The 26,481-nt window shown below is 34.8% G+C and overlaps 2 protein-coding genes across 2 annotated transcripts in view; one reads left to right on the plus strand and one right to left on the minus strand.

Moving 5' to 3' along the window:
- LOC105212298 (uncharacterized) overlaps nucleotides 1–26,481 on the plus strand; it is a 174,933-nt gene that overhangs the window by 25,636 nt on the left and 122,816 nt on the right. The gene's annotated exons all lie outside the window — the stretch shown is intronic.
- Nucleotides 18,923–26,481, minus strand: part of LOC105212297 (pair-rule protein odd-paired) — a 41,140-nt gene continuing 33,581 nt past the window's right edge. Inside the window, exons 2-3 of the mRNA XM_011184188.3 lie at nucleotides 21,769–21,938; nucleotides 18,923–21,599 (exon numbers count right to left, since the gene is read on the minus strand). Coding sequence (XP_011182490.1) covers nucleotides 20,883–21,599; nucleotides 21,769–21,938 — 887 coding nt within the window. The 3' untranslated portion in view covers nucleotides 18,923–20,882. The remainder of the gene's footprint in view (nucleotides 21,600–21,768; nucleotides 21,939–26,481) is intronic.

Raw genomic sequence — 26,481 nt, forward strand, 5'->3', positions numbered from 1 at the left:
GATCAATAACCTCATTCCAAACCCATATCAAGAAACATATATTTTTATCTGAGTTTAGGGGGTGTTTTAACATTATGGTGCATTTATTATGCACCAGTAAAAATATCGGAACAAAACTGCGCGTGACATCGCCCGTCTGAAAATCGCCGATATCGGTCTATAACTTTTCAAAGCTCTAGATATCGAACATGGTGACTTCAGAGCTTGTGGCTAATTTTCACCGAAAATATCGAAGCTTTGTCTCTTCAAATGAAAGCTACAAATTCAACCTACATTTGTGTGATGTGTTCGTCTTTGCTCTAAACTAAATCTGCTATTTGTAGGTAAAAATCCATATCTAATCGTTAGGCTAGATGTTTGTTCGATTCACCACTCTAAAGTCCTGCCAAACGAAATAACAATATATTTTCATGCAACATTTATGGAAAAATTATTTGAAAAATAAATAGAAATATTTAATAGAAAAATATTATTCTTTAAGCAACATTAGTGAAAATCACCTATAAAGTATTAAATAAACATTTATAGACTATATGAGCCATATGTATGTACATATGTATGTATATGTGTTTAAATGTATCTAAATGATTTTTGCAAAAAACATTTTATGCAACTTCAAAACGTCTAAGTTTCCTAGTAATCTATTATCTTTTCCATTTTCCGACCAACATTTAAATGTTGTAAGAGCACTTCGTGCTGTTAGGGAGCAAATAAAAAGTGCAGCTTTGAAAAACAAAAAAGAAATGGTTGGAAAATTCCTTTCAATGCAACTTCTTGAAACTTTCAACAGGAGCCTATGTGTCTGGCATTTTCTCCAAGCACAGCATAAATCACACATTGAGTCGCTTAAGTGCGGCGTTGAACGTTATGTGCCTGTGGCAGATACACCTTGGCCCATGCAACCTGCCACAGTTGTTGCAACCGAACTATTGCTGCAGCATCGTTTTTCATACGCTTACAACATAATTGCTTCTATGTGTGGTTGATGTGTGCTGCTGATGCATTGGCAGTTGGTTTTCTGTTTTTACTTCTTGTGTGTATGTGTGTGTATGTACAGTGCATTTAACTCACACCTACTAAATATGCCACATGTTTACAAACAAATCCATGCAACAATAACAAAAACTAAGTGCCAAAGTGTGGAAAGTGTTCACTTCGTGATGTGATTGTGCATACATACATATATATGTATGTAAAGTAGATATACTTAGGTGTATATTTTTTGTCTTATGCCCCACAACATAGGAAAGTGCAGCATACTACATGACATAGAAGCCGTGTGCTTATTTATGTTGAGAAAGTTGGAGTTTGGAGGTGTTTTGGAGGGGTACTAGACCCCTTTCTTTTAAAATATACCGTAGTATACACCTACATGACTTTTAAGCATACCCCCCTGAAAGAAATTTGTATTCACCCAGCATTTGTATGGTTGAACAAACTTAGCATACTCAGTATTGCTTTAAAGGCCTGCTAACCCATCATGTAGAAATCAGCAGGTACATATTCATCTCCTTCGATGCGTAATTATAGTATAAACATTCGTAATTGCTCGCAATTTAGAAAAATAGACAAAAATACACTATGTACTATACATGCTTACAACATAGTACAACATACTGACTTATGTTGCTGCTGTGTTTATTGTTGCACAAATAGATACTGTTGTTATTATTTTTGTTGCTATTTCGGTACGCTTTCTAATGATGTTCATGGAGTTTTGCGTATAATTTACGACTTGTAATGTTTTTATTTAGTCATTCATAATTGTTTGGTTTAAAAAGTTTTCGAATATATTTTTTTTTTTTCTACAGAGAGATTATTGTGGATAAAAAAATATGGAAAGAAGAAAGAGTATTTCATAAATCGATTCGGGGAAGTAGTGAACAATAAGCAGGAACCAACTTCTTAAGTTTGGACGAAAACAATCTGACGGTATACAATAATCTCTTCGTAAATAAAAATAAAATCCTAAATATTTTTGGGCCCTAACCATATTGTTCTCTGCAAGATATGTTAACCTAACACAATAAAAACATTTCACACACCTGTCGACAAATGAGATATGATTCAATGGAAAGGATGGAGATCGTCATACTGGTAATAAGAATCCTAGAGAAGAATCCAGTTTCTTCTCTAATATTTACTCTTCAGTTGGAACCCAAGACTTACACGGTCTTTGTCATGCAATTATATTCACATATCGCTCATTTACTTGAATAGTGTCACAACTCAAAAAAGTCGATTTTTCAGGAGAGCGGTTTAAAGTTTTCAATTGTCTCTTATTTAGCAAATATAGAAAAATGCCATCAATTTATTGACAAATCTAGTGGTCTGTAATATCTTAAATACAATGTTGAGCAGAAATGGACCAAATAGAATGTACTAATGCCTTTTCTTGTATTTGGCGTAGGAACCGCTTAAGCGATTATAGCCGAATGCACCAGAGCTCGCCATTCATCTCTCCGTTTTTTCAATTTGGCGCCATTTGGAAATTCCAAGTGCTGCCACTTTCCACTCCAATGGCGTCGAACATTTTCAAAGCTGGAGGGTTTTCGTCCATTCGAACAACATGACAAAGGTGTAGCCGATAACTCTTTAATCGCTGAACTATGTCAATGTCGTTGTATAAATCGTACCAGGGGCGAACGCAGGGGGGGGGGGGGGCGTTCCTTAACACCCCAAACCCCCCCAAAGTAACTGAATTTTTAAATAATAGAATTTAATTCTACATAGTCATTTGAAAAATTGTAATTTGTTGTTTTCAATGCAATCTTTCTGCCGACGATGTAAGAATATGTAAAATAAATGAATACATTAGTCACTAACAGCGTTGCCGTTTTGATACAATTGTATCTTCTAAATTTTGTGATTTGATACTTTTTTGTTCACAAACGGCCTATTTTGATACTTTTCTTCTGATAGAATTTAATTTTTTGAAAATATGAAAATGTTAAACTAAAAACAAACCTATTGTATCTGGATAGTATTAAAAAGTTGTGGCCAATTAAAAAACCCAGAAAAATATAAACTGGACTTTGCCTTATAACTCTGTGGCTGCTGAACTGGATTTTTTTAGATTTAAGGGGAATTGTGAGTCGAAAATGGACTTCTTTTGAAAATTAGTTCTGAACTGAAAAGTCACCAATAAGGTTTCTATTATTTTTTTTTAGAGTTTATTGTTAATCATAATACAGGAAAAATTTGAAAAATTTTTCTTATGACTTTCAGTTTTCGTTCCATGAGCAAACTGTTGTAAAATAAATTTAAATTTAAAAAAATTATGCTATTTGCAAAAAAATACTTGAGTGTCTTAACTTAACCGCTGATGTAGAAGATCCCGATGATTTCGTTGCTGAATTTACAATGTGGAAAAGGTTAAAAATCTTTTCTTCATATTATATTTGCTAACTAAAATTTTGAATATATTTTCAGGAACTGGTTAAATCAAACAAAGAGATCCAAAACTTTTTTAGACGCGTTGAATTGTTGCGATGCAAAAATTTTCAAAACAGTGCATCGTTCTTTAAAGATTGGAGCAATAATCCCTATATCTGTCGCTTCAAGTGAACGCTCGTTTTCCTCACTTCGCAGGCTTAAAACAGGATCGTACAGCTCATCATTCCATCGTCTGCGGTATTCGCCATTGCCATGTTTATAGGATCATAAATCATTCGCAAAACCTTTCTGTCGAAAACTCCTAGTGTCGTTTCATCGGCTGTTGACATCGTCCACGCTTCTGCACCATACATCAGGACGGGAATAATGAGCGACTGGTAGAGTTTGATTTTGGTTCGTCTAGTGAGGACTTTTCTTTTCAATTGCCTGCTCAGTCCAAAGTAGCACCTGTTAGCAAGGAGCAATTACCCGTCTTTTTTTACTCTTCAGTTGGAAGTCCCGGCTCATCCGGGCTTACCATGAAGTGTTTAGCTAGGTGTCGAAAGTCACATGCCTGAATATCCCGCATGGGAAAATTCCTAGTCTAAGCTGAAATATTCGCCGATAATATTTATTTATTTATTTGAAGCACCCTAAAAAGCTCATCCCTATTTCCTCTCCTGCGTTGTCGGATTTCGCACTCTATATATTTATTATACTAAAGATCTCCCAGGGATTTATTTTGTTCCTCATAGGCTCATTCCTACACTAATTTAATACTCCAAAGAGTATGTTGAGATTAGGAAAAATACTATGAACCAATAAATATTATAAACATAAATTTCTCATACTTACATTACATCGCAGAATTTCACTAAACGCTTTTACCCAGCAATATATCAAATATTCTTCTAATCATGCTATTATTGACAATACTAGGGAGCAGTTTTATCTGTGTCAACTCTCTAATATTTGAAAACATAACCTTAAAATCGCTTACCTTCCAAAAATTAAACAAAATTATATCATGAAAGTTAAATGAGTAGTATAAGTTCAAAAAGTAAATGAAGATGCAACCAAAGCAGCTTAGCACTTAACCAACAAAAAAAAAACTCGGAAATTTGCCGCTATCACAGACACGTAGGCAACATAACACGGAAGCAAAGCATGGAAATCATATGAAAGAGGCATCTTTGTGCAGCCATCAGCACCGAACAATGCCACACACAGACCGGGCGAACCGAAACAAAGGCCATTAGTGTCATTAGCACCCAATTATGCTGTATTACTTTTTTAATTTGAAGTGCAGCGAAATTCCGCTCCAAAATGTGTGATGGAGCAGACATAGTAGCTGCAATCTGACGCAAGTGCAGAACACTGCACCAAAGCACTGTTACAAAGATACATCCGTATATATATGCGCGCGTTGATCGTTGGCCGAAAATCGTCTTATGGCAGCCAGCTTGGCTACGAACGTGCAACACGGCAGCCAAAGCGTCTCTTCCGCGATCTTCTCTTCTGCGATCGCGCGCCTTTCCTGTCTGCTGTGCGTTCCTTGGCATGTGCGAGGGGCGTTCCCGTGGGCAATTACTGTTGCCATACTAATACATGCATATCTTCATATGTAGCTCCATACAGCAGCAAGTGGCGCATGTAGCGCCTTCAGGGCTTTCGTATATTATACAAAACAACAAATCCTAACAGTGCTAATATCAACACCACCAACAACGGCGTTACAAATTGAATTCGTATGTGTATGTTATGTTGGCAACGCTGATGGCTATGGTCTTGATGATGGCTGTGTGGCAACATGTATTCCTCCAATTGATGATAAAAAATGCAAACGTTCAATTTGTGGCATCAACATTCACCTGTGCTCATGCTCTTGTTTAACGCATAAATTTCTTTCGCTATCATTAGTGTTGTTGTATATACCATATTTGGCTGCAATAATGGCATACGAGCGCGCCCTGTGGTTGTGGCTGCGGCTATGACTGTGACTGTGACTGGAGGCTGCTGCGTTAATTTTAGTATTTTAATTTAATGCAGTTGAAATTAATATGTTGCCACACGCATTCAAGCGCGCTGTTGTTGTTCCTCTTTTTTTTCGACGGCTTGTGATGAATGTTTGCATGCCAGTGGTAGCCAATGTTTTGAATAATTTATATTGTGTTTGGAAAGTTTTATTTCGAATTGTGCTGAGCAATTTTTAAAGGTAAATAAACTGATTGCTCTTAATTTATTGCTGGTAATTTTTACTTATCTACGTATGTATATAAATATATGTATCAAAACAATTAAGAACACCATTTAAAAAGTATATAGTATTAAATGTTGCAAATACTTTGCAAAATGTTTTTTTGTTTTTCAAAATAAAAATATAATTTTTCCATTAAAAATAATTGCGTTATTCATGTATTTTTATTTTATTAGTAAAAAAAAAAACAATTAAGGAAGGGTTAAGTTCGCGTGCAACCGAAAATTGTATACTCTCGCAATTTATTTATTTAATTTTATTAATATAGCACACAATTTGACACACATATTCAGCATATATGTCCATTGAAAGTTTGAAAACTCTAATATTAGGTATTTGGTAGCTAGTGGAAGTTATGATCCGATTTCATTGAATTTTGGCACGGAGACATATTATTAGAAGAAAAACGTTCTCTCTAAATTTCTCCAAAATATCTGAAAGACTTACCTATATTTTCGAAAAAAAAATTGCTAGAAGTACTGAAATCCTCATATTCGGTCTTGAAAACTTATGGACCGATTTCGACGATTTTTAGAAGGGCACTGCCACTCTTTAAATACAGTATTTTTGCAAAGTTCTGCTCCGATATCTTCACTAGTACTAACTTTATATATTGCAAAGTAAACTATTCAGACCGACTTCAGAGTTCTAGTATATGGGAAGTAGTCGTGGTTGTGAACCGTTTTAGACTTTTTTCACAACATATCATTGGGAAGCTAGGAAGATATTATACACCGAATTTCATTGACATTGGTCGAGTAGTTTCGGAGATATGATTTTTGACCCATAAGTGGACGGAACCACGCCCATTTAAAAATTTGTATACCATTTTGAGTGCAGCACTTCTGTACCTTCTTTACAATGAAATTTTAGGTTTCTGGTGGTTTTCCTTCCTGAATTAAAGCATTTTTAGTAGTTTTCAACATAACCTTTGTATGGAAGGTGGGCGTGGTTATAATCCGTTTTCCTCCATTTTTGGACCATATAAGATGGTACCTAAAAGAAACGATAAAAGATAACGATTGATAGCTTTAGTAGTTTTCGAGATATGTCAAAAAACTTAGTAGGGGGCGAGGTCACGCCCACTTTCCCAAAAAAATTGCATTCAAATATGCCCCTTATTAGTACGATCCTTTATATCAAATTTTACTTGCATAGCTCCATTTATGGCTTAGTTATAGCTTTTTATAGGTATTCGGTTACCGCCATTTTGTGGGCGTGGCAGTGGTCCGATTTTGCCCATCTACGTTGCTCAAGTTACAGGTTGCATGGACGGGCGAACAGACAGACATCCGGATTTCTCCTCCACTCGTCATCCTGATCATTTTGGTATTTATAACTCAATTCGTCTAGTTTTAGGACTTACAACCAACCGTTAGGTGAACAAAACTATCCGATAACTCTTAGCAACTTGTTGAGAGAATATAAAAATTATAGTATACATAGTTCAAGGGATCGATACCTCCAGATTTAACTCTCTTAGTAGAAGGAGACCTATTTTCTCAATTTTTGGAAGCGTAAGATTAGGTTTCCCGTCAGATTTTAAAAATTTGAAGAAGAGTCCAATCGGCTGCCCTGATAAATAAGCTAAAAATGTTACATTTTTTTTTCTAAACTCACTTGGAATCCTAGTGCACTTTTCAAATGTCTCGCTTAATTAAAAAAAAAAGGTTTACATATTCATCATATCCCATGAACCCATATGTACATACATACGTCCAGATAAAAACAATATACATGTATATATCACCAAAAAACTAAAAACTGCGAATGCAAACCACAATTCACGGTGTGTACATAATTCGTTTAACATTTTGTAAATCATTTGTTGGACTTGCAACATTGATGCAACTTCCCTGCGACGACAACACGACACACCGCATACATTCGTATATTATCTCTACATAACAAGCAGCAATGACTAGCTTTGGCTTTTCATATTTGTAAGCCACAAATCCACATTCAACTGACGCTTAATAACAATGGTGGAAAAAAATGAGAATAATATGAGAAACCGACTAAAAAGTGAGCATTCAGAAGGAGTAGGTAACAACCTGCTATATCACCTTGATGTAGTCAAAGGAGTTCACATTCATACTAAGCACACACATACACACACGCTTAAATGTAGCGTGCTTTTCTATGCGCACCTACGTATCTACGTGCGTATGTGTGTGACCACAAGATGTACAATCATGCCCCACGTCGGCACTAAAAGCCGAGAACTATCAGTCCAACTGACAAATATGCACTGAGTTGATGCAAATGCTGTTGCTGTTGGTTGCCAAGGACGCGTGCGGTGGAGCATTCGTGTGCCCTGCATACATACATACAAACATATATTCACGCAGGAGTAGATACATCTGGTTGACTGCAAGTATTATGCATTGGCTGATTCGACGCTCAATGCAAATACAATTTCACATCTGTCTGCACTTGCGGATAATTTCGGTCGCGCCAACCATAAGTCACACGCTCCTCACGCTCGAGCTGTGCTCCGTTTTGCTGTACACGTCTTCCCATGCCATAATGCAGTGGATTCTCCTTTCCTGGATTTCGCTTCTTTATATTTTATTTTTGTTCTGTCATAATTTCTCTCTGCTTGGTTGGCTTAAGTTGTTGGTTTTGTCGTTGATGTTATTGTTTTTGTTTTTGTTGTTAGCGCATTATTTATACTCCATTCATGCATTCAGAGTTGTGTGTCTTGGCATGCATGCATTCGCTTCATCCCGTTCCCATTTGGTTTATTTAGTAAGGATGTTTCTTCTTTGCATATGATGACGCGTTTGGCATTGGGCTAATTTAGTTTACAGCAAAGTGCTGGATCATGATTGTCAATGTTGTTTCGGTGTTTTTATCCACTACATGATTTGAAGTTCATTTTCTTTTCACAGACAGGTATGCATGACTTTGCAATGTGGAGCAATGTTCCATAAATTCTTTGCATAAAACAAAAATAATGAAAATTGAAAGGTCACATACTGTTTGGTTCAGGTTCATCGCCTCAATTCCAAGTAAAACTGTTACTTTTTTCGGATATTGCATTCTAGGATTTTATCGGATAAAAATTCTATAATTCTATATAAGATCAGTAGCTAAGCTCTCATAAGGAAAACCTATTTATCTTTAAGAGGTTACAGTTCTGAAAAGTTTACTGCCAGAAGCAGGTATCGTTGTGCGCAATTATCTAAGTGTATTTTAAATTGATTAAAATAAAAGCAGAGGAAGGGAAGGAGATATTCGTCAAGATTTCGGCAATCAAGTATATTAATCTTGAAACTGGAATCCATTTTATTGAAACTAAGATAATACAGTATTCCAGAGAGACGTTCCCACTACAGTCTGGTCTTCGTGACCTGGACTAAGCCGGCTTTATATCTCACCAAGGATTCTCAGCTCAGTAGCTTTCTTCAAAATTTTTTGAGTAAGGTCTTTTCTCGTTACAACATCACCAACATGTTCCAGAGAAGTATTCTCCCAGGAACTTCTCAGCGACGACAAATCGTAAACATGATGGATAATAATTGAAGAAAGTTCTGTCATTATTTGAGATGTGTTGATATTCCTCAACTTACTAATTTCTACTCACTTCTTACTCACTGTGCGCTGTCATTGCTTATGGTATGTTGAAAAATTGGCCTTATTTGAACGTCTGTGGCAGTCAATGTATGCTGCGTTGGCGGTTTAAGTCTTCTTCTTTCTTGCAAAAAAATACTTGACTGCTCTTTTGTCCATCTGCTTGGCTTGGGAAATCTCTTAGTGAGGCAGAGATTTAACTTGCTGTATCACTTGGCGTATTCATCTTTATACCAATATATTACATAACGTTTTTAAGTACACACGCACATACATATATGATATATTGTATATATCCCCATGTGACGTGTTTGGTTAGACATGTTATAGGCAACATGCCATTCCAATAAATGACCAAGTTAAAAATCCAAATACAAAAATTAATTGCCAATTTAATTAAACGCAACATTTATATATATGCGCAAACCAAGCGAATTTATTGTATCCAACATATTTGGGTATTTAATAGGCCAATTAGTGTCTAAAGGAAAATGTTAAATTTAGCGCTATTAAATATCTGTTTAATGACTAAAAATGTGCAAAAGTAGACAAAACCAAATAATATATATTTTTATGTAGTTCCATGCAGCGCTTTGTGGCATAAAACCGCAACACAAATGAAGTTTTAATTACCTACAATTAAGTTGAATTGAAAAAAATCAGAATTCAAATAGCTAACCAATGAAAAGTAGCAGATGCAATTAACCACAAAAACACTAAAAAGTACACAAAAAATGTTAGTGTGTTTACTATACATATGTGTGTACATAATAAATATGAACAAAATAACCGCATGCCACAAATAGATGAAATTAGTGCAACCGCCAGTCAAATCGAAGGCGCATTCGTTACAGATTGTCAGCAACTTGTCGCCCACTGCGTTGTGCTGGCTTTAGAAAATGTTAGAGAGGGTGGGGTTAAAGCGCAGCGGCATCGCGCGCCATAACCGCAAAATAAACCAATAAGCAAAAGTTCAATATATTAATATTGAAATAATTTATTTTAAAAGAAAACAATAAAATATTAAAAATTAATATAATTTTCTATAGTATTGAAATCCAAATATTAATGCCCGGTTTCACAGTCAGTGCTTAGGTTGTGCTTAAGATAAAACAGAAATATTGCGTTTTACAGTTCATACTTAAGTTCTGCTTAAGTACTGAAAATGGGAGACTTAAGCAGTGCTTAAGTAACAGCTGATTTTTGTTTTGAATATTGACTTATTTGTCAAAAAAATTAAAATAAAAATTATTTGCTGAAAAATTTTTTGGAATTTCTTGCATTCAATGACGGTTATATGCTTTCCTGCGAGTTGCAAAAGGTGCCCCCACTCGCTTGCGGTGAAATTCGGTGTCCTTTTATTGTTTCCATCCATTTCCCAGATTCTAAATTTATTCGTGGCAAAGATATTTTTCATCAAAAATAATTTCTATTTGTCAGATGGTATTTGTAAACAAATGTTTTTCATTGTGCTGCCATATATCATAATAGAATTTTATAGAAAATAAGCATCGACTGTGAAACGTAAATAACTACTCAGTCAACAACAATGCTTAGCTAAGATTTTATTTGGGCACAACTTAAGTACGAACTGTGAAACCGGGCATAAAAATATCGCATTTTTTAAGAAAATATTATTAGAAGTTGAAAAAAATTTCAAATTCTCTCATATGTACATATGTATGTTGATTTGCTCCACCCAAGCATACATTTTTTCGAGCGTACATAAATAATAAATTAATATTAAAATATCAATCCAAGTAATCGCTTTAAATACAAGAAAACGTAAAATTTCCTGACAAGTTAAATGTTAATTTTTTTTTAATTTTTTTTATTCGTGTTTAATACAATCAAACGAAATCAATACTGACTCGAATTTCGTGCCACTAAAACGGTGTAGTCAACACCAAATCACAGTTGTAAAGCTCTTAGCCAGTCATAGTACAGGGGCGGATTATTGGTTATATTCATTAAGGGGTTAGGTAGGTTTCAAACTTTCAAAATGTCTAAAAAAATATCAAATCAATCTGAGTAATATTCTAAGAGATATACCCTTTGGAAGTTCCACACGTCGGACCACATCAGTATGAATGTAAAACTTTAAATGCGTTTTTCACAAAACTAAATTTTTCATGTCGGTGGGCACGATGTCTCGAAATGTTATGAAGCGATTTTGTTCAAATTCTGCACATACTTTTGGAATAACATTATCTATAATGAATTATATTAATAATGAACGATTGATTTTTTATTTTTATTTCAACTAATTATAATCCGCAATACCGTTATTGTACTTCATGGGAGATGAGCTGACAACGGCTGAGGTTTCGGACTTTGTAAATAAAAATTTCACAAACTACTGTTTAAATTTGTATCTTTGATACGCTGAATTGTTGCAATGAAATATATGATTGTATGTTTAAACAAGTAAGGAAGGGCTAAGTTCGGGTGTAACCGAACATTTTATACTCTCGCAATTTATTTATTTCACTTTATTTATATTATTTAATACACAATTTGACCCACATATTCGTCATATATATTGTATAAAGCCCATTGAAAGTTGGAAACCATAATATTAAGTTAGGAGCACCGAGGTCCTCGTGTTCGATATATGGGGCCTTGAAAACCTATGGTCCGATTTCGGCGATTTTTAGAAATGGGCTGCTACACTATAAAGACAGTATTTCTGCAAAGTTTTGCACCGATATCTTCACTAGTGCTTACTATATATATTGTAAAGTAAACGATTCAGATCATCTTCTAAGTTCTGGTATATAGGAAGTAGGCGTGGTTGTGAAGCGATTTGGCCAATTTTCACAACATATTATTGGATGGTAAGGAAACTATTACAAACAAAGTTTCATTGAAATCGGTTGAGTAGTTCCTGAGATATGGTTTTTGACCGATAAGTGGGCGACGCCACGCCCATTTTTCATTTTGTAAAAAAATCTGAGTGCAGCTTTCATCTGCCATTTCTTATGTGAAATTTAGTTTTTCTGACGTTTTCCCTTAGTGAGTTAACCCACTTTTAGTAATTTTCAACCTAACTTTTGTATGGGAGGTGGGCGTGGTTATGATCCGATTTCTTTCATTTTTGGACTGTATTAGGAAGTGGCTAAAACAAACGACTGCAGAAAGTTTGGTTTATATAGCGTTATTGGTTTGCGAGATATGTACAAAAAACTTAGTAGGGGGCGGGGCCACGCCCACTTCCCCAAAAAAATTACATCCAAATATGCCCCTTCATAGTGCGATCCTTCATACCAAATTTTATTTCCATAGCTTTATTTATGACTTAGTTATGGCCCTTTACGTGTTTTCGGTTTTCGCCATTTTGTGGGCGTGGCAGTGGTCCGATTTTGCTCATTTTCGAAAGCAACCTTCCTATGGTACCAAGAAATAGGTGTGCCAAGTTTCATCAAGATATCTTAATTTTTACTCAAGTTACAGCTTGCACAGGCGGACGGACGGACGGACGGACAGACAGACATTCGGATTTGAACTCCACTCTTCACCCTGATCACTTTGGTATATATAACCCTATATCTAACTCGTTTAGTTTTGGGTGTTACAAACAACCGTTATGTGAACAAAACTATAATACTCTCTTTAGCAACATTTGTTGCGAGAGTATAAAAATATTATAAAAATACCCTGATGATGGATGTAAGTTTTATTGGAAAGTGGGCGTGGTCTCACTCCTAAATAATTCTTCCGTGAATATCTCGGAAGCCAATAAAGCTATAGTCGTTTCTCTTATGTACCCTATTACACACCATAATTGATATAATCGGATAATAACCACGCCCACCTACCATACAAAGCTTGTGGTTGAAATTTCTGAAAGTACATTAACTCGCTAACGGAAAACGTCAGAAACACTTTTTACCATATCTCAAAAACTACTCGACCGATTTCAATGGATGGAAAATGAAGCTACCTCATATCCGGCTACCCCACGTCGGGTGCTGGTAACATCATTTCTGTTTCCGGTCACCCCATATCCGGTTTTGCAACATCATTTCTGGTTCCGGTCACCTTATATTCGATTCCAGTTGCTCTAATTCCGATTCCAGTAACGTCATTACTCATATTCGGTTCTGGGTGCCCCCTATCCGGTTACCACATACCCGGTTCCGGTAACATCATTACTCATATCCGGTTACCCAGTGTGGAGCATCTCAACACTTTGTACGTTTTCGTTCGATGTGGCACCCCATGAATTTTCAGGCAACGTGTTAAAGCAATTTATTGGCATTAGTACTGGATATAAGAATCGTTGTGATGTACGATACGCAAATTCGGAAAATTAAAGTTTGAGAAGCACTGGCAGTTGAAATTGATTTAACTTTATTTTGATTACCAATGATGATGATGTAAAAGTTAAGATTTTGATATTGACGCTTCAAAATATAGAGCAGTAATACATTTTTTCATTATTCCGGCTGATATGTTATATAAAAGAATTATTTTATGAAAACTATTATTTTTTTATTGCTCAGTTAAAATTTCATGCTTCGCAATACGCTCATGTCTGACATTTCAAGATTTACGACATTTGCAAATATGTCGAATTGAAGTAGTGACAACCGACTTGTGATACCTCACAATTGGCGCAATTGAAAACAATTTCGTATGCAAATAAAAATACAGCATTACCTTTGTTATTGTGATCTATGTATGTATGTATACATATCAAAGCTCAAATTGACATTAGGCAATTAGTTGCCAATATTTGCCAATAGCTGGGTAAATTGCCACATCGTGCCGGAGGCTACAAATAAAACAAACAAGTAAAATAAAACTTAAAGCTGTAAATACATGTAGCAAAAACAACAATAACAAACATTTATATCAAATCAATATAATTCTTTTTGATACGCAGCCAGTACTGGCATGCAATTTTAAAATGGTGTAGCTTATAGCCAATGTGTTGGGCAGCAACAACACAATTGACAACAAATGACGGCAAAGTAACGACAGCATTTTCATGTTCATTGCTGCCAGCTCATTGGTCGATCATTTGCCAACGTTCGGCCGCATTCACATGTACGATTGACATTCGTTGGTGACGTTAGTCAGCGAGTGATTTATGACAGGCTGTGCAGTGTGATATGCAGATATTCACATGTTTTGTGTTTATAACCGCACAGTAACTGAGTAGAAGGAGTGTTTTACGTAGCACTTTGGTCGTGACCTGCTAGCATTACTAATGAATTGTATATTTTTATAGATGGCCGATATTTTTGGCATTTTTGTACATTGTTGTGTGGAAATTTGATAGGCTCTAGATTCCATATCGAATCTCGAATATAGATAGGGTAAAGTAGTCATACATATGGACCACGTGAGTAATATGGACAACCCAGTTATCTTGAATTCCAGTTGTTAAATGCTCCGTTATTGTCGTATGATTTCTTCGTCTATTCGCGCAAACTGCCTCGGTTTGAATTTATCGTTCATACTCTTCGCCAATTTTTAATGATTAGAGTTTAATAAATATAGTTCAGATTTGAATTAAACTCAGTTATACATATGTCCAGCAAATGCTGATTCTAATATTGACTATGGGTATTAAGTACTTATGTATATTAACTGGCTGAAAAAAATAATATTAAGCACCCATTGGATGGGTTTGTTTTTAATGAGGAGTCCAAATTTGGCGTTCCGCTCTCCTACCAATGCCAATGAAGTTTCGGCAAGAGCACGAGATTTCACAAAATATTATGTGAATATCTTTTTTGTTATCCTTGAAATGGAAATGGACCATTTTAATTATTCAGCCAACAATGTTTTTAACGTTGATGAAACAAATATTGTCAAGGAAGGGTAAAAATCAGATTGGGAGCCCTACAACTACCTGATCCATATTACCCTATAATATTCTATTGAAGTAAAACTAATTTATTATAAAGGGGAGGTATGTCTTAGATCTTATTATGTAAGAAGTCAGTAAACAGTTTACTCGAAGCAGAAAGTTAAAAGTGTACTTTACCATATATACTGATCTTAAGTTCTTATCTATATATTTCTTATCTGTATATTTTTTTAAAAATATGAGTTCGTCCCGAAAGTCTTTTGTTTACCGAAAGGGAGAGTAAAATATTTCAGTTAAATAATCGCAGAAACACTTGCTTAACATTGCAAGTGCAAAATGACCCTTTTGATGGCAAATTTTTTGCATTTTTTTTTTAAGAATTTGATGAAAGCAAAATTCATTTCCAAAATATTTATTTAACTGCTTAAGAATACATATATTACATTTTGTTTTACTTTTGGTTGACATTTTTTCTTCTTCTTTTAGTTACAGGTTCCCGTTTTTTTATTTATTAAGCTTTTTTGTGCTGCACAAGTGAACAATCTAATTGACATTCCAATATGCAAAGGCTTATCTATATAAGCAGTGATTTAAACCTACCATTGCGCTAGCGTGCACCCATCGCGTCAACTATAAATATTAATTGCACTAGATAAGCGAATCGAAGAAATTTTTCTTTGCATTTTCCATAGTTCATGTCGGACAATTGTGCGCTACAGTGCCATCATAGGTCAGCTTCAATATATAAATAACATGAATTCATATCACATGCATAAGTGTAATCAAAGCTTACTTGTTTATATGTTTATATGTACATATGTGTGTGCATTTATATATGTTTATACGAAACGATATCGTACTTAAATTGTATTGTATCTACGCTCATCTAATCGCTACAATCGATTTCATTTCAATAAATCAACTGCAATTCGTTTTGCCGGCAACGATGCGCAGCACAACAATCGACAATACATATTAGGGTGATTCTTAAATAATATATAACACAACGTAGAAATGTATAACTGTTATAAAAGATTTATTTAAGATTCGTTACTCAATTCTAAGATTTTCAAAAGTTAAATGCCAAAATATTTATTACATTGCAAAAGTTTTGAAATTAAGCAACAAGTATAAAATTCAATAATTCAAATGAAAAATGAGACCACCCCTAATACTTCAGTTTCACAATGTAAACTGGTAAACTGCAAAACCGACACTAACAGATACAGCAACAACAACAACAGTTTAGGCATAAACACGTAACAATTTGGGAGGTTAATTAAAAAGTTATAAATCATACGGTTTTCCTTTGACGCTGGCGTGTCTATCTACAAAATCGCCGGTGCACACAACGCTGGAATTGGCATTGTGGAAATCGAGAAAACTCGCTGGCAATCCACTATGCGTGTATAGCCGGCAGATTTGTAGAAAATTCAACTGCATGCACTTGAATGTAGGTGTATGTTGGTGTAACTGCGCATAGGTATAATATTGGTGCATAAATAGTTTCGTGTTGGCGAGCAGCACAATTTTCCAATCGCATGCACCGTATGAAATCTGAGAAGTACCAAAACAGCAGCAAATTGCAGCCACATTAACGGCGACAGCATGGCTACCGCAATGACCAATGCCATCGCCACCAATCGTAATAATGGGCAACACGGCCACCACACTGCATAGTGATGAGATAAGACAGTGTTGGCAAATAAAATTAGAAATTTAAATAAAACCTGTCGCTATTCGGTTATTTAATACGGCAATGCTAACCATGCCGAATTATGCATAAAATCGTAATTTAGTTTTTATTGTTGTAACTGGTATTCAGTGGCAGTTATGCAGATAGACTTAAGATGAGATGTATATAATAATCTGAAGATTAACGAATTACGTGGGAGGTGTATTTACCCTTATTAACGCACGATACATATTTCAAATTATACTCACTATATCATTAATATCGAAATCGAACGTCGACGTCTGACCCATCTACCATAAATAAAATATCGTTTGACTAATCATTGTACGACTCAAAGTCATACCTTTAGTGAATACTAGCAATTAACATTATAAACTGGCTCATAAAAATAAATCAATACTATATATTAAGCACTCAATCAATTTATGACGTGTTGACTGGGGAGGACCAACGGTATTGGAACTACGGCGACACTTCTTCTTGACGCGGTTATAGCCGAGTTTAGCTCTGCGGCTCGAACTATTTTTTCCAGCATCAGGTTAAAGAAGTCACACGATAGCGAGTCACCTTGTCTGAAACCTCGTTTGGTATCGAACGCCTCGGAGAGGTCCTTCCCGATCCCTTTTCGTGCTGTCGAAAGCAGCTTTAAAGTCGACAAATAGATGGTGTGTGTCGATTCTCTTTTCACGGGTCTTCTCCAAGACGCATGGTGAATATCGCATGGTGAATATCTGGTCAGTTGTTGATTTTCCAGGTCTAAAGCCATACTGGTCCAATCAGTTTGTTGACGGTGGGCTTCAGTCTTTCACACAGTACGCTCGATAGAACTTTATAAGCGATGTTAAGGAGGCTTATCCCCCGATAGTTGGCGCAGATTGTGGGGTCTCCCTTTTTGTGGATTGGGCAGAGTACACTGAAATTCAAATCGTCGGGCATGCTTTCTTCCGGCCATATTCCGCAGAGAAGCTGATGCATGCACCTTATCAGCTCTTCGCCGCCGTATTTGAATAGCTCGGCCGGCAATCCACGGGCCCCCGCCGCCTTGTTGTTCTTCAAGCGGGTAATTGCTATTCTAATTTCTTAACGGTCGGGCAATGGAACATCTGTTCCATCGTCGACGATTGGGGAATCGGGTTCGCCATCTCCTGGTGTTGTACTTTCACTGCCATTCAGCAGGCTGGAGAAGTGTTCCCTCCACAAACACAGTATACTCTGGTCATCAACAACTAGATCACCTCTGGGGGTCCTACAGGAGAGTGCTGCGACACGCCTCTGCTAAATATTTCACTCATATTTTTCAGGAACTTACCGCCGTTAAGGGGCTATACCAGTGTAACCCACGAAAAATTTGGCGATTTCCGTGATTTTTTGTAAAGAAAGTACTCGAATATATCGAAGTTTTTTTGGACATAAGAAGGTACATTCTAAGATTTTTTTACAAAAAAATTTAAAAACAACGGATCTATGTCGAATAAGTAGCTGAAAACAAAAAAACTCAAAAAGATTATTAAAGTTGATTAAAGTTTTCTATGCAATGGCCTACGATTTTTTAAAAATATCAAAAATAAACAAAATGGCGTAATTCTTTAAAAAAATGTCATTTTTGAATGCCTTATTAAATAGTACAATATGTTTAAAATATTCTCCAGAAATTTGAAATCCATTCGGGTAAAATTTTTAGCGATAGATCCTTTGGTAGTTCCGTCTACAGGCCACGCCAGTTTGAATTTAAAACTTTAAACGCGTTTATCTCAAAACTCATTTTTTTAAGTCGGTGCACACGATTCGAAGCGATTTGGTAAAATTTTGTTCACTTCTTTGAAATAACATTATCTAGTTATTGAACGAAAGATTCTTTGTTCAATGAACATAAAAAAATCAAATTTAACTTTTTTCCTTCGTTCTTTAACGAGATTTATCCATGTACTATTGAAAATATTTTTAGTTTATTGATTTGAGATGAACCAATAATGAGTTATAATATATTGTCCATGAAAAGAGCATTTCCTTTTTGAGACGTCCAAGGAGAGGAGGCACAAAAGGCTGAGATTTCACACTACTGTTAAAAAAAAATATATATGTTTGAAATGTTGAATTTTTTATATAAAATATATGATTGAATATATTTAAAAATAAATATAAAAAACAATAAAATTAATGCTTTCATGAAATAAAAATGCGAATAATTTGCGTTGCATTTGGAATTAATAATTTATTTATTCAATGAATTTCTAATTTTTCAAGAATTATTCATAGCTAACATATTTTATTTTTTTTTATTTTTATTAATTTATTTTTAGTTTTTGTTTTTTGCATTTCACATATTATATTTAATGTGTTTACACTTCTCTCATTCATTCTACTATGCTTTTCTCTATTTGTGTATATATATATTTGTATTTTTTACTTGTTAGTATGAGTATATATGCATATATGTATGTATATTTTAGCGTGTTTGCAGATGTGTAGCTTGTTAAATAAGTATAACATGTTGACTGTGTTTAAATTTACTATTTATTTATATTTATATGTGTTTATGTATGTGTGTGTGAAAGTATTTTTGAGTAAATGAGCATGTATATTTGATTACGTGTGTAGAAATGCGTGGTTAAACAGCGTAAATACTGTAAATACTATAAACAATTTAAAATAATTTAATTTATACACAAAATACAATATATTATTAACTAGTTTGCTTATATGTGACACTTAAACGAATGCGTAAATAAAATCAAATTAAACACTTTTTTAATTCATGAAATAAAAATAATATAGAAAAAAAAAAATCAAATCAAAGCCATTTAAAAATTAAAATTATTAATTAAAAATTGTATATAATTATTTTGCACATTACTTACAATAATTTGAATTTTAAGTAAATATCATATTTTAACATTTTTATGTGACAATTTTTTCTTTACATTTGCCTTAATATATTTTAAATTAATTTCTTTATTTTAGTTTTTTTTTTACATTTGCGTCTGCATACATATACATATAAAATTATTTACAACATTACAACAATTTTTGGAAATTATTTCTTAATTAATTTTACATACAATTATATTTAATATTATGCTTTTTATTGATTGTTTTTTCTTATTAATTTTATAGCTTTGTTGTTGTGGAGGTAATGAGTCGAAAACTAAGTACTAAGTTAAAGAATCACCAGCTAAACATGCAAAAAGGTATACGTGTATTTATTTGGGCTAAGTGCATGCACTTGTACTGCATTTTGTGTTTTGATAGGCGTTGAGGGTAGCGCAGAGTACTGCTATACAAATTATTTATTTATTAATTATGAAAAGAACATTTTTATTTTTTTTTTTAATATTTTTAAATAAAAAAAAGCATATGTTTGTGTTTGTCATTGGAAGCAGCAGGCACCATTTGGTTTTTAGTTACGTAGTTTTATATTATATTAGTATGTACATATTGATTTTTTAGTGTATTTTATATTTATTTATTTGTTTTTGTGTATATGTATGCACATTTTTTTTACTAGTGGTATATTGCCAGATAATCCACAATTTGCTTTTATTTACTTTTGAAGCGGCGTAGAAAGTACATTTTAAGGCAGAAATTTATTTCTTACGTATTTTAGAGGAATTTCCCCATCCACGCTACAGCGGCGGTGAGAAGTTTTGTATGTTATCTATATTTTTGTACAGAAAAAATTGATGTATGTATTCATTCGCTAAAAGAGCTGTTTGTAACACCAAGAGTGCAGGTGGAAAAGATTTGATGTGAATTTGAGCACAAAATCAACCACAAAAATATTTACAAAATTATGGCAGCACTAAGTTTGCCCGCTAAAATATTGTGCTCCGACAATTATACCTTAAGAAATGGTAAACAATACGATTACGATGATAGATATTAAAACCTGATCGAATTTTACTGAACGCACCTACAACTGCTGTAAGAAAGTATGTTCGTGTGTGTTTGTAGAAGTTGTTGCCTTAATCCTTTTGGTTATTACTTCAAGTGATTACACGCACTACGATTACCACATAGGTCGGCGCATAACAGCATGTTTGTCAATAGTCGCAATCACTGCCCAATAACATAACGACAGGCTACACAAAACAAGTGCTTCTCGCCTTTAACTTGCTAAACGCTTACGCTCACCCTCTCTCTTGAACGGCTCACCAGTTTCAATAGGCAGTTGCCGCACCCGGATGCATCAGATGGTGATGATGATGATGATGACCGAAATGATTTAGCGGATTCATTGCTTCAGCGGCTGCCGGCGGTGTTGCTGTGTGATACCAATCGCTTGGCGGATGATGTTGCGCCGCCGGATGATATAGCAGATGATGATTATGATGACCGGTGACAAGCATTGAAGCGGCTGCCGCATTACTGCTGCCTGGCGAAGCCGCTTGCTGCGCATGATGATGATGATGGTGTGTTGCCGCTGCTGTCAGTGAGGGTGGTGGTCCGAGTGGTGGTGCCAAGTATGCTGCCGCTGCTGAGGATGCCATCAATTGTAGCGCTGGTGATTTGGCTGAGTGATTGTTATTGTTATTATTGTTGTTTGCACCACCACTACTGCTGCCATTGCCAGCACCGCCGCTGGAGCTGTGAAGCGCATGTGTGTGATGTAAATGTGAACTGCTGGTTGAGCTGCTGCCACCGCTCGAGGCACCCAAATGTATGACGCCATGCATGCCACCAATACTATGATTACTCGGTTCCGATTTGATAGAGTGCGGTGAGGACTTGTTGCCGATGCCACTGTTATTGTCGACATTCAAACGGGCGGATGGTGGTGTTTGCGCGCCGCCAGTCACAATGCTGGAGGAGGAGGACTCATCGCCGTCGCTATCATAGCCATGTGACGGAGACTTCTCATCGATATTGCCATGCACCTGAGGAGGAGAGGATAATATATATAAAAATTTGGTGGTTAGTTTGTGTTGGCGCATACATAGTATAAGATTTCAGCATATTTGAAGTAATTAAAAAAAAAAATATTTTTAATTTTCATATTTTATAATTATGGAGTTATGACTTTTATAAGTTAATTCTGAAACTTACCTTCATGTGTTTACGGAGCGATGAGGGATGAGTATAAGATTTATCACAGCCATTGATGCGACAATTGTAGGGTTTGTCCGATGTGTGCACATGCGAGTGCTTCTTGCGATCCGAAGAGTTGGCAAAGCGACGATCACAGCCCTCGTGTTCACATTTGAAGGGTTTTTCGCCTAAAAGAAATGAGAAAAAAATGATTTTATAAGTCAGGGAGCACACACAAGTTGAGCCAATAATTTAGAAAATTACAGTACATAAATAATTAAAATAAATAAATAAAAAATAACGGTAAATTTTTTAAATCAAAATAAATAAGTAAAATAAATAAATTTAATTCACTCTGGTTTTCGTATATGTATGTTTATATACAAAAACCCGCTGTGTGGTCGCACTAGCCACATGCAACCCTTCAACATTTTTTTTTTTATTAAGCGCAGAAATTGTTGCTCTTACAAGTTTAAAATTTATGACCTCGTTTGTACACTAAACAGCCACAATTGGACTGATGAGTGTCATAAAATGCTGCCACACCGACACCCGCACCGACACCCGCACCAACACCAACAACACCACCAACACAATAACCATAAAATAAAACTTTTGCATACATTTTTTATCGTCACTATCGTTTTTTATTATATACACGAAATGGTCACGCTTTTGGCCAACAGCGTATTGTTGGCAACAACAACATGCAACAAGGGATAGTAAATCTATGTATATTTGTTTATGTTTGTGTTTTATGTATGTATTTCTTGCTTTGCATTTACTTTTGTGCTGATTTGCATGCGTTAAATTTCGTGTTAAGGTTGAAATAAAATAAGACCTTAAAAAAATCAAAAAACAAATAGTGAACATAAAAACTGTATAAATCGAATTTATTTGTTTCTATCGCAATTCGCTTGTTTTTATTGGTATTCTTTGATTTTTATATGCCATTCCAATTCCAATTTTTTAATTTTTAATTTTTTTTTACATATGAAGTCAGTTCCTCCAACTCTGGCTTTTTGCTACGAATTTTAGGAATTCCTGGTATTGGGATATGGTTTTTTTTGCAGAAATTATGATGCTGCTGACTGCCACCAAGCAGCAGTGATAAATAATTTTGCTTTTGCTGCCACGCTGCCGGCAAACTGAATTTATGGCTGTGTAAAGTTTTTCGGCGCAAAAAAATTCAATATTTCTGGTTATTACTTTGAAAAGGGAATATTCATGAATATTTTGCATATTTATGTGGTCATATACATATATGGATGAACTATACACAACTGTTTGAAGTTAGTTGCAGTGGTCCGTTCCAAAATTGTTCGAAATCAAGATATTTTTCATGAAGCCGTAAAGGCAAAAGTAATAAAAGGTGAATTATTTTTGAATCATTGATAATTTAAGGACTCCTAGAGAATGTTTATACTTTTTGAAAATAATAATTTTTACTTTCTAAAGCTAGATACAAACTGTGAGAAGTCGAACTAATTGTTCAAATAAATATTTTTTTTATTTTCAAAATTTTTGTAATTTTTTTAACAAAATAAAACAAAAAATTTGATATCATTTTTTTTGTTGCTATAATATTATTATTTACACAAATCATTTGATATTTATAAATGCATCAGTAATCTACACTTATCGCTTGAACCCTTATATATTGCTATGTTATATGGGAAAAAAAATACAAAACAATACTACAATAGCACTAAATATAGAAAAAATTGACATAATTTATGTTACGCTATAAAACGCATACAATACGCTTAACTGAATTTGGGGCAGGATCAAGAGCCAATAACAATGAAAAGTGAAAACAAACGAGAAAAGGCGACAAAAAACGTTTGAACGCATGAAGAAGGTGTGTTTTATTGCAAGGAAACGAAGAAGAAGAACAGGGGGACAACAATTATATAATAAGATTTCTAAATATATACACACACATATACATATATGTATGTTACCAAATTATTTTAGGGCTGTAAACAAGCTGAAAGAAGGGGCATGACACAATGCGGCCAATAAATTATCGTAGCAGAAAAATGTGAGACAATAGGGCTCACCTGCTTGATGAGGGGAGCAACTAGCTATGCATGCGAGTAATACGCACAAACATATACTCAAATATATAAATATATACATATTAAGAAATAGTGACAGAAAAACGTTTAGTTATAACCGAAAAAGGTTAAAATTATTCAGAATCAAAGAAAAAATATGAAAATTTTAGCGTGATTATTTTATAGCATTACTATTATGCCTCGACAACAAGTGTAAAAATGTTCCCCAACATATTGTGTAGAATGAAAAGGTGAAGGATCAATTTTTATTCGAACCAAATGGGCAGACACCATTGGCGAGCGCAGGGAAAAAAATTACTGTGTGAAAATGTGGAAATGTGTTATTTTATTTGTTATTAAAAGGCACAAAAATATTTTGTTAGCATAAAGGATAAGCCCGCGCACTTACGACTAAAATTGTCGGCTTTTCGTTTTGTTTTCACTTTCACACAACAGCAGGGTGATTTTTTAAGAGCTTGATAACTTTTTAAAAAAAAAACGCATAAAATTTGCAAAATCTCATCGGTTCTTTATTTGAAACGTTAGATTGGTTCATGACATTTACTTTTTGAAGATAATTTCATTTAAATGTTGACCGCGGCTGCGTCTTAGGTGGTCCATTCGGAAAGTCCAATTTTGGGCAACTTTTTCGAGCATTTCGGCCGGAATAGCCCGAATTTCTTCGGAAATGTTGTCTTCCAAAGCTGGAATAGTTGCTGGCTTATTTCTGTAGACTTTAGACTTGACGTAGCCCCACAAAAAATAGTCTAAAGGCGTTAAATCGCATAATCTTGGTGGCCAACTTACGGGTCCATTTCTTGAGATGAATTGTTCTCCGAAGTTTTCCCTCAAAATGGCCATAGAATCGCGAGCTGTGTGGCATGTAGCGCCATCTTGTTGAAACCACATGTCAACCAAGTTCAGTTCTTCCATTTTTGGCAACAAAAAGTTTGTTAGCATCGAACGATAGCGATCGCCATTCACCGTAACGTTGCGTCCAACAGCATCTTTGAAAAAATACGGTCCAATGATTCCACCAGCGTATAAACCACACCAAACAGTGCATTTTTCGGGATGCATGGGCAGTTCTTGAACGGCTTCTGGTTGCTCTTCACCCCAAATGCGGCAATTTTGCTTATTTACGTAGCCATTCAACCAGAAATGAGCCTCATCGCTGAACAAAATTTGTCGATAAACACATTTCGAACCGAACACTGATTTTGGTAATAAAATTCAATGATTTGCAAGCGTTGCTCGTTAGTAAGTCTATTCATGATGAAATGTCAAAGCATACTGAGCATCTTTCTCTTTGACACCATGTCTGAAATCCCACGTGATCTGTCAAATACTAATGCATGAAAATCCTAACCTCAAAAAAATCACCCGTTATTTAGAGTCGCATATTAGTTGTAATTTATAAGTTAATAAAATTTTAGATTTATGTTAACTGCTTTGTAATTATGTGTACGCGGTTTTATAACACATATTTGGCAGTAAAATAAAACAACAAAATAAATTATGCTGCATTAAAATGTTGAATCTAGACTGCCTAGATTAGATGGAGTTAATGTTTTTTAGCGCTGGATTAATTTCAAGTAATGCGCGCGGTAATATAATTTTGAGAGCGGATTTTATATGAGTTGTGCCTAATTTGAACATTAAAGAGACGAACAACACTAAAAAATTGTAAAGGAACAAACTTTGAGTTTATAAATTGATTGTGTTAAAATGTTTCAGTAAATTTATTTTCTTTATTTTAAATTGTTTTAAGTGACATTTAAAAAAATTAATTATTTTGAAAAAAAATATTTTTTGTAATTTTGTTACGACTTCTTCGTAAATTTCAGTAAATTTTATTTTTTTTAATTTTAAATTGCTTTAAATTTAATAAAAAATAATTATTATTTTAAAATAAAATTTTGGAAATTTCGTTATAACTTCATCCCTATATACAACTTCTTCCCAAATATATTCCAAATCCTTTCAACATTGTTCTTAAAAATAATTTGTAACTCTTTCAGCTTTAATCATTCAATTAACCTCCAAAGTTTACATTTTTTATTGAAAACATATCACTTTATATTTGTGGTTCCATAGCTTTTTTTAACGCAACAGTTTTCGTTTTTTCAAAACATTGTGTACGCTTTTCAGAAATTATCACTGCCTGCGGGCGGTTATTGTCCGACGTTTTTTTACAATTGCATCATTGAATTGTACAGTCAACGCACGGCATATTGAGGATTAGCGTGACGTAGAAGGCCACGGTCAATGCTGACGTCCAGTCCAACATGCCAGACAGTGCATGCAACCCATTTACCCAACCATCTCAGGCGCCCCAACAACACCTTAGCTATCTACACTTGCGCTATAGCTGCCTCGCTCTCTTTTGCGAGTATATAGCTGCATAGCCGATCAATACCATTTGATGACAATAATCGAAAAGTTTCACACTTCCAGCTTAACGAAATAAATATGACAAAAGCCACAATGGTTTGTTGGAATTTCTCGCTTGCTTATTGCTTGCTGTCGTTGTTGTGGTTGTTGCTGTCACTACATGTGGTTACGCTTTGTTAGCTTATTGTTGTTGTTGTTTGTGTTTTTTCACGTTTTGTCCACTGCTGTCACTTTTGTTTTGACTTTTCAACTCAGCAATATGCTGTGCTGTATGCCT

The sequence above is a fragment of the Zeugodacus cucurbitae genome, chromosome 2 (genome assembly GCF_028554725.1).
Source record: "Zeugodacus cucurbitae isolate PBARC_wt_2022May chromosome 2, idZeuCucr1.2, whole genome shotgun sequence".
In the NCBI taxonomy this organism is placed as follows: domain Eukaryota; kingdom Metazoa; phylum Arthropoda; class Insecta; order Diptera; family Tephritidae; genus Zeugodacus; species Zeugodacus cucurbitae.